The sequence below is a fragment of the Galeopterus variegatus genome, unplaced genomic scaffold (genome assembly GCF_000696425.1).
Source record: "Galeopterus variegatus unplaced genomic scaffold, G_variegatus-3.0.2 Scaffold1207, whole genome shotgun sequence".
Lineage (NCBI taxonomy): Eukaryota > Metazoa > Chordata > Mammalia > Dermoptera > Cynocephalidae > Galeopterus > Galeopterus variegatus.
This window is the reverse complement of record NW_007727318.1, coordinates 375,126-384,822: the sequence shown is the minus strand read 5'-3', so window position 1 is coordinate 384,822 and position 9,697 is coordinate 375,126. Positions and strand designations below refer to the sequence as shown.

Sequence of the window (9,697 nt, the reverse complement as noted above, 5' to 3'; positions counted from 1 at the left end):
GAGGGTCAGCCATCATAACCAGTAACAGTTTTCAGGGCCTCCCTCTGGATCCACTTGCATTCTTCTGACGTGAAGAGAGTCTGCAGGAGCTGCTGACAATCATCCCATGTAGGCTGGTGGGTAAAGAAATAGTCTCCAGGAGGGAGATGAGGCCCTGAGGTTTTTCTGAGAAAGAAGGATTTTGATTTTTCCAGTTGTAAACCATCAAGGGAGCCTGGTCTTGAGGAGTTCCAGGAGGCAAGGGAGCCTGTTGGAGTGAGTGGGGGGGTGGGTGGAGGAACGGCAGGGAGAGGACTGATATGCAGTGCTGTTCCGAGTATGGGAAACAGGCAAAGAAAGTCCAGAAATAAACCCATAGTTCTGGTCAATTGGTTTTTAATAAAGTTGCCAGAGCAGTTCTTTAGGAAAAAGCTATGTGTATGCCCTGAAAACTATTTACACTACTATTTAAATATTTTATATCTACCTAAATGTTGACTCTGACAACTGTTACACTGTGGAGTTAATAAGGCTGTATATTATTTTTTTAAAGTAATGAACAGAGTATGCTTTCTTAGCTGCCCAATTCACATTTTTTCTGAGGTGTTTTGTCAGTTAATGCTTTTAACCAACTTAAAAGTAACGTTTTCCCCATTTTCTCCATGAGTGGAAAGAATGCAAAGAAACCTGCATTTAACAATAAGGTCAGCATGACGTAAACTAACAAAAGCCAATAAGTCAAAAATGAGGTTGACATTCTGGGACTAATCTAGCAGTCCTACAACAGTTTTTCAAATTCTTTTCCTTGGTTACCCTATATTCAGAGATTAAATCGTTGCTGTTATGAACTACTGCTGTTTAACTTATCATCAACCTTCCCCAGATTTTTAAATCTTCTCCAGTGAAGGGAGAATAAATTATTAAAGGAAATACTCTTAGCTTATTTTCAATTTTTGAAGCTACCTTGGGTCTTCAGAGGCATCAGAGAGTATGGGAGGCGCTGTGGGGGAGGCGCTCTTCTTTGGCAAAGCTGGAAGAGAAGGCTTAGTTAAAAGCACAGATGGTGTTCTATTTCCATTCACCTTGGGACATTTTTTTATGGCACCTTTTTAGTCATGATGGCTTGTCAGAGATTATATCAATCCAAACCTGTATGTAAGGGGGTTGTCCCATAGACATGTTTGGAGGAATTTTGTCCCATTTGTTATATAAGACCACAGGTAATGACACACAAAAACACAACTGGCAACACACAAAAGACAGACAAGTGGCCACGTCCAAAATTACTCTAAGATATCCACAGACACAACAATCACAACGACAAAGATGAACAAGAAACGTGGAAACACAGTTCCTATTGACTTGCAAGTCCCAAATCCAAATCCAAATTACCAAAGGGCCCAGCAACATCTCAGGAGCCCAAGGACTAGGGGAGTTAATGCTGCGTCCTGCATCCCACTAAGTCCAACCATTGGTGCACTGTCCCTTACTGAGATCTCACCTACCTGGGGAGAGAGAAAAGTGCCCCATCTACCTCCAGGGAGAAGAAGAGGAACAGCTTCTCTATCTTCTAGGAGATAAGTGCAGGGAGGGATATACTCACGGGGAAAGAATCTTGCTGGGGCCTCCAAAATGTTGTGAGGCACCCTCCTTCAAGAAATGCACTTACACGCCACTCGTGCAGACAAGGGCAGTTTATTCACTCCAGCTGGCCAGCAACCATCTCCCGAGGAGCAACCAAGGAAGAGTGGTCTTGGGCCTTGGTCTTGTGGGGTTTTTAAAGAGAAAAACTACATCCTGTTGGCACACGGGTTTGTCCAGGTGCACAAAGCAAGCTAGGGAGCTAGGTCACAGGAGCCCAGAATGAGCCATTAGAGCAATCAAGCATACAACTTTTCATTATGTATGTTCCCATGTAATAGTTCACTGTGTATGATTCCTGTTCCCATGTAATAGTTTACTGTGTATGGCTCCTGTTTCTATGCAACGGCTTTTGTTTCTATGAGAAGGTCAATGGTTTCTCATGCAGAAGTGTGTGTGGGGGGGTGTAGTCTGCAGGTCAGACAAGGGGTAAAATGGAGTTACTTAGGATAAGCAAGCAATTGTACAGAAGCAGATAGCGTACGTTATGAGGGTGTAGGGAGCTCTATTTCAAACAGAACTTCCAGAGCAGCAAAAGTTTCCACTTCTGCAGCACTATCACTCGTGTCTGCATCCCATAAGCCACCTTATCACTCAACCTCACTGAGCTCCCAGTAAAAAGACCTTTCTTCACCTGGGCTCTCATTCACTTCCTAGGAGTAAAGTTGTTTGTGGCTATTCCCACCAGGCCCAGCAACAGAGCTGGTGTTTAAGAAAATGCACAAGAGTCAGCCCAGATCCGGGTTCTGATGTCCAGCTGAACGATCAACCCCGTGCTGGCCGAACAGCTTCTGAAACTTGGAAAACAAGGTTGAGTAATCCCATGTAAGCCAACCCTCTTTTTCTCTGTTCCGGGGGCCTCTGTGAATTTTGAGGGGTGGATTTCATGTCCCTGACAAAGGAGGCTCTGAACTCTGTAGTAGATTTCATTTAAGACACAGACTAGGTTGGAGGATTTCATGAGGTTTTATTAACCTAATAATACTGTTAAACAAACACGACAACCATTATCCCTCACTTGCAGAGACAAATATGCACCCATATTCACTTCCTCTTACATTGACTCTGAGGTAGGAGGTATACTGACTAAAGAATAAAAAAAATACTCAACAGGCTGCACATGGCCCAGACCACATGTTCACAAGGCACTTAGTTGAAAGACAGCCGCTGGGGAGCAGGAGCAGAGGCTAGGCCAGCTGCACTAAGTCCCTGGAAGGGCTGACAGGGGTCACCAAAATTAGGCACCCCTGGTTTCCAGCATTTGAAATCCTACCCAGGATTGGTTGGAGCAGGTAGGGGATGAAGCTAGGTGGCAGCTGATCTTGTTCCAGGTTCCAAGGATAGAATGATATTCCTGGCACATAAAATGCTCTCAGTAAACATTTGTTGAATGAATGGAGTGAGGCAGGGGAGGAAGAATTCTAGAAAACACCCCCCTGGAGGTCCTGGGGTCCTTCTAGCCCAAGATAGGGGGGAACCAAGGGGTGGGACAGCGTTGAATGAATGGAGTGAGGCAGGGGAGGAAGAATTCTAGAAAACACCCCCTGGAGGTCCTGGGGTCCTTCTAGCCCAAGATAGGGGGGAACCAAGGGGTGGGACAGCACCTCCACCAATTGTTTTAGAGGTGGCCAGGGAGGTAAAAATACCAGCAATAGGAAACTTTGGGGCACCAGGTATACTGGTTGGGAGGAAAGAAAAAAGGAGGGTCTCTTCTTCCCTCCCAAAATGCCTTGTACATAATTGGGGCCCTTGACCCTCCAGGGCCCAGCCCTTCTCACCTTGTTCACACTGTGAACTACTTGAAGGCACGCCTGTTTTACTCAACTCTGGTCTCCAGTGCCTGGCCCAGGTCAGGCTTCCATCTCTTGTTGAGTGAATCAAGGCCTATAGCAGCATAATTAGCTTATCTTCTGCCTTTGAGGGAGAATTGACTAAAGGTCCATCTGTCCCCTGGCTAAGTCTGACCTTGCCTCAAAGGATCCCATTCACCTTTCCCTTCCCTGGCAAAACAGCCTCATCCCTAGCCTTGGGGTAAAAGTTCTGAGCCAACTGGACCACACGCCTGTTCTGTGGCAGCTGACACCCCTCTGGGGAAAGGAGACTCCGGACCCCATCCACCTGGTCAGGCTCCCTGCGGCGGCTAGGGTGCAGCCAGCGGTAGTAGACAAGCCGCAAAGCCAGACCCAAAAGGAAGCAGATGCCTCCCACCGACAGCCATATCTGTAATGGGATCCCACTGGGCAGCCAAGTGCTATGTGTCACCCCGGTGGCCACTAGGAGAACACTGTCACTCAGGAGGAATGCTAGGTGGATGGTGGCCCGGCCTCGGGTGTGGCCCTCAGCCACATTGAACCAGGAGAAATAGAGGATGGTAGCCACCGTCGCGCGGTACAGCCACTCAGAGCTGGGGTCTGGCATAAAGTCTGTGCCCTGAAGCCAGACCCAGAGCAGCAACACCAGCCACAGGCCCAGGAAGTGTAGGGCCACATAGTAGGGGAAGAGGGCTGAGAACAGGGCCACAGCCAGGACTCGGGGCCACAGCAGTAGCAGGTTCCACAGGAAGTAGACTGCAGAGGAGGCCAGGCCCAGGAGGGGCTTGGAGGGGAGGCAGGTGCGTAGGGCCCGGTGGTAGTCCAGCAGTGCCCATGAGATGCCCACAAAGGACGTGCAGACACCAACCCCTACAATGAATGAGAGGAAACAGGTAAGCCCTGTGGGTAGCCTGCCTGGCAACCCCCCCAGGGGTCACAGGTACCATGGGGGCCCTCACAGCAACATTGAGGTAGGTATTAGAAACCCCCATTTGGTGTTGACCCTTCATTCCACTTTTTTTTTTTTTAAAAGATGACCGGTAAGGGGATCTTAACCCTTGACTTGGTGTTGTCAGCACCACACTCTACCGAGTGAGCCACAGGCCGGCCCTCATTCCACTTGTTGTAGCTGGAGAACATTCAGTGAGTTCACACAACCAAAAGCAGAGGTGGCATTCAATATGGAGACTGCCCTTCACCACTATGGTTTACTGTTCAGGTGCTATTGTGGTGATATTTTTCAAGGACCCAGCATTTGGCACCCCTGGGCCTTAGCTGTACCCTGTGCACCTTCTAGGACCCCATAACCCTTCCTTTCCTGCAATAGCCAAGCCTTTCCTGGGTCTGAAAATCAGCACTCCCAGTTGCCCCTTTCTCAGTCTCAGAAAGGGAGGCAGGAAATCCCATGGGGTGGCAATAGGCCTCTGGCTGAAGCTGCCCTCAGGGCCAAGAGGGATGTCCCTGCTGCATTGGACAGAATGTCTCTTCACTCCACTCTCCCCCTCCATGCTCAGACCAGGATTTTCCAAGATCTGAAGGTTTGCAGTGGGGGTTGTATCCCATCTTTTGGTTGCCCACCCTGGACTAGAAGCACCAGGCCCTCTAGGGCAGGATGGAAGCAGCACTGGAATGTCTCTAGAATGCCTCCTCCCCTTCCACCACATTCATTCAACAGATGTTTACTGGGAACCTATCATGCTCCTGGAACACACCCCCAATCTGGAATCAGATCTGAGGCCATCACCCTTTCTAACTGTCCCACCCTCTAGGCCTCAGCAGGGCTGATGTTCTCCCAGTTTTCCCAGCATGCTGAATTCTCCAGCCTTGACAAGGTTTGCCCAGGCTGTTAGGTCAGCGAGGAGAACATGCCTCATTTCCCAGGGTCTAGTCCTCCTCATTCTGCAAGTCCCAGCCTGAGTATCCCCTACAGTCACCCATCCTGACCCACCCTACCCACTCTACTATGTGAGATGTCCCTGTAACACCCCACTCACATCTGCCTTGCAGTTTTATCTCCTAGCTCCACGGCTGAGCGGCCCAAGGCAAGTTCACCTTTCTGTACCACTTTTCTCTTGTTTAAAATGGAGATAAATATAGCACTAACCTATAGGGCTGCTGTGGACATGAGCAATGAAGACTATAAAGCATTTTCCACAGTGCTTGGCTAATAGGGACTCAATCGTGACGGCCGCTATTACCATGTTTTCAATTAATATTGCATTCAAACTAGCAAGCTGAAAGGGCCCTTGGAGATTGAGTCCAACTCCCACCTTTCGCAGTCATGGAAATTGAGACCAGAGAGGAGATTCCCTCAGGTCATACAGGGAGTGACTAGGGCTGAAAGGGCCCTTGGAGATTGAGTCCAACTCCCACCTTACGCAGTCATGGAAATTGAGACCAGAGAGGAGATTCCCTCAGGTCATACAGGGAGTGACTAGGTTCTTCAGGAGGCCATGGCATTTACAGCAGGGGGCCTTGAGGTATGGAGGCAAAGGGGATACTCTCCACCCTGAATCAGAGGCACAAAGGGGCCGCTGGCTGGGCCTGTGACCTTGGGCAAGTCACTTCCCTTTTACAGGCAAAACCCTTCTGAAGCTCCTCATTGTACAAACTCCTGTGGTTTATGGGGACCTGCCAGCCTCCGCCCTTTTCTGATCACTCAACACACTGTACTGTAAGTACTTGTTTTACAGTCTGTCATCCTGGCAGGGCAGGGGCTGTGTTCATCTTGTTCACTGCTGTGTCCCCAGCATAGTGACAGGCACAGAAGAGATGCTCAATAAAAATCTGGGTATGTAAAAGTGCCTGATAAATTGTTTATTGACTAACAAGTTGCCTATCATGTATCAGGCATCCTACACACTTTAACTCTCCTATCTTCAAAATAGTACAAATTACAATTAAGATTTATTATGCACCAGGCACTGGGCTTTCTATGCACCACCTCACTTAATCCTTTAATCAGTCCTAAGAGGTAGGAGCATTTATGACATTCGTTTTTCAACTGAGAACATATTGATACTCAGGTTGAGTCATTTGTCCAAACTCTTACAGCTAGAGAGTGACTCCAGATTTGAACCCAGATCTGCCTGACTAAAGCATGTTCTCCTATTTTCAAAGCAGCCTTTATAAAAGAGTGAAAGCATCTGACATTGGAGGGACACTTTCCCAAGCCATCAGAGGGGGACCAGCCACTGGCCCATCACTTACACTGGTAGTATTCAGCCTGGCCGCTCTGGAGAATGATGGCCAGCACCAGTGTGAGCTGCGGTGTTGTCTCCAAGAAGGTCTCAAAGAGCCGCAGCATGCTGATGTCTAGCGAGAGGAAGTCAGCGTAGGCCAAGTCAAACTCGGAGGGCGCCTCCTGCTGCCACACCAGCAGCCCCTGCTGCAGCCCCTGCACGCACCTAGGCAGCACATACAGGTGCCCAAAGGGCTGGGTTAGTGTGGATGCCGACAGGTTCAATCCTAGCTTGTCACTACACACTACGGGGCCTTGGGCAAGTGACTCAGCCTCATTGAACTTGTTTCCTCATCTTTATAATGGGTAAATATAACTTCTACACCTGCTGGCCAGGCACTCTCCCAGGCTCATCACAAACCTTGTCCTGTTTATTCCTCACAAGAGCCCCATTTTACAGAGGGCGAAACAGGATCAAAAAGTGAATAAGCTGTGGAATCAGTTTTGGTCCCAAAACTTCAAATTCGAAAGGCATGCTATAAAGTTGCCTAAAGCAATACTTCTCCATTGTTAGTAGGCCTAAGAATCTCTTAGGATCCTGTGGGCAAGGAGAGCCATTGAAAGCTTCTAAGCACAGGCAAGATGGGGTCAGATTCTGCTTTAGAAAGAGCACCCTGGCCATGGAGAGGAGGAAGGCTTGGAAGGGTTAGACTGGAAGAAGGGAGCCCATTTTGGAGGCTGCTGTTATGGTCCAGGGAGAAAGGCAAGAGCCTGGCCTGAGTGGTGGGATAGAGACTGGGGCAGAGTGAGAATCCAGAGGTTGGACAGACAGGCCTGGGCGATCCATTGGCGTGAGTCAGGAATGGAGGATGCACCAAGGTCCCCCACCTAGAACTGATCACAGTTGGCTATTGGGAGGTGAGCCCATTTTCTCTTTGCAAATTAATTAATTAGAGGTCTACTGTCACTTCCTGCTATGGGTCAGATGTGTCCCCCAATAGTTCATGTATCTGAAACTTGATCTCCATTGTAACAGTGTTAAGAGGGTGGGAAATCCCATTATGGTATTTGAAAGGTGGAGCCTTTCAGGGGTGAGTGGATTGTGAGGACAGTGCCCTCGTGAATGGATTAATCCATTCAAGAAGTAATGTGTTATCATGGGTGTGGTCCTGATGGCTTTATACAGAGGGCAAGTGAGAAAGTCAGCTCTCTTGCTCAGGCTATTCTGTCACCATGTGATATCCTCAGTTGCTGTAGAGTCACCACCCAGAAGACCCTCACCAGATGTGTTCCCTGGACTTTGGACTTCCTAGCCTACAAGACTGTAAGAAAATGGCCTGGACAGAGTGGACAATACGCTAAGGAGCAGGCAGGGCCAGGCTGGGCTCTCTCTCTGCCTCTGGTCCCCCAATGCCCTGGTACAGGCAGTCACAAGAACAGAGACACTGTTTTAAAAACTGAAGCTCAGTACAGTTTGTCTGACTCAAGCTCAACACAAATAGGAGACAGGAAGATGTGTGAGGCAGTCATGGAAGCAGGGCTCATCAGGGCCTGCCAGCACTGTTATCACCATGCCCCTTCATGTCCACCCAGGGATTTATTGCTGTTTGTACAGTCCCTTGGACAAAACTGCAACATTCAAAGCTCCTCTGCTCCACTCCTGGAGACTCCACACAGCTTGGTCAAGGCAAGATCTGGAGAGAATTTGTAAAAATGGATTCAAGAGCAGATCCTGGTTCCAGCCACCCCATCCAAACCCAGACCACACCATGTCCTGACTTGATCCCATGACTGACCCATGGGTTTCAGTTTCTGCATCTATACAGGACTCTGCCAGTTCTGAAGAGGAGCACTATGAATCCACACATATTTTCCGAGATCCATCCTGTGCCCAGCCCTGGCTGGCTCCAGGGACATTAATAGTCAGACCCCATCTCCGCCCTCTTGCTCAGTCTGGGGGTGGGAAACAAAACTTCAGGGAGCAGAATACACCTGGGAAAGGGTGAGAGGTGCCCGTTGTGAGGGAACAAGCACTGCTCTGGGGTCGGGGCTGCTGAAACTCCCAGGGTGGCCCAGGCAATCCATGAAGCTAGCTGACATTTGTTGAATGCTTAGTCTGTGCCAGGGCAATTTACAGGTGTCATTTCATTTAATCTTTGCAAAAGAGAAGCAGGCATTACTACCATCCCTACAGGAACCATGAGTAAACTGAGAGCTGGAGAGTTCAGTGACTTGCCCAAGACCCTGCTTATGGCTAAAAGGAACAGGTGATGTTGAACTGACTCCTCCCGTCCCTGTCATTACGAGAGAGTCCAAGCACTGTGCTAGACAGTTTCTCACTCCTCACAACAGGCCTGCCTGCCAGACCCGTCTCTAGATGATCTCTAGGCGCTATCTCACCTCTTTTTTATAGAGGGGGAAACTGAGGCTCAGAGAAACGCAGAAATGAGGTCACAAGTGGCAAAGACAGAAATGGATCCCAGAGAAGTCTGACTCCAAAGCCCAAGCGCCTCTCTTTCTTCCCTGGGCCTGTTTCTTCACCTGTGCCAGGAAGAGTAGGGGTGGAGGAGCTCTGAGGGCTGTCGGTGGCAGTTCTCTTTCCTTAAAAGGCTGGACGCTCGCCTGTAGGTGAGTTGCCCAAGAGGCTTTGGGTCCCAGTCCTCTCCTCCCATCCATTTCCCCTGTCAGGCGTCTGGCGCAGCCGCCGGCCTCCTCTCCCCCTCCCTCTCCCCGAGGGCGGGGCGCTCACCTGTACAGGTAGCCCAGCTGCAGAAGATGCAGCAGCGCCAGGCAGCGGCCGGGGGCCTGGGGCGCGTGCAGGTCGGCGGGGTCGGCGCTCAGCCAGACCCAGCTGAAGAGCTGCAGCGCGACCGAGGCGAGGCCCAACAGCGCCAGCACCAGCACGGCCCACAGGTAGCGGCCGCTGAGCACATACTGGCCGGCGGCCCACAGGTCGGTGCCCAGGTCGAGCAGGAAGGCGGCGGTGCCCAAGACGCCCAGGACCAGGTCCCGAAGGAGGGCGGCGCGGGGCGACCAGGGCATGTCCCGCCTGCCTCTACCCCCTCCTTCTCGCGGCTCGGGCCCG

At 50.1% G+C, this 9,697-nt stretch overlaps 1 protein-coding gene across 1 annotated transcript; it reads right to left on the bottom strand.

Moving 5' to 3' along the window:
- Positions 1 to 3,126: 3,126 nt before the first annotated feature.
- XKR8 (XK, Kell blood group complex subunit-related family, member 8) lies at positions 3,127 to 9,654 on the bottom strand. The gene is made up of 3 exons (XM_008575570.1): positions 9,362 to 9,654; positions 6,642 to 6,838; positions 3,127 to 4,301 (listed from the first exon to the last, which is right to left on the bottom strand). The coding sequence occupies exons 1-3, from the start codon at positions 9,652 to 9,654 to the stop codon at positions 3,592 to 3,594; spliced, it is 1,200 nt and encodes a 399-aa protein (XP_008573792.1). The 3' UTR covers positions 3,127 to 3,591.
- Positions 9,655 to 9,697: the final 43 nt, after the last annotated feature.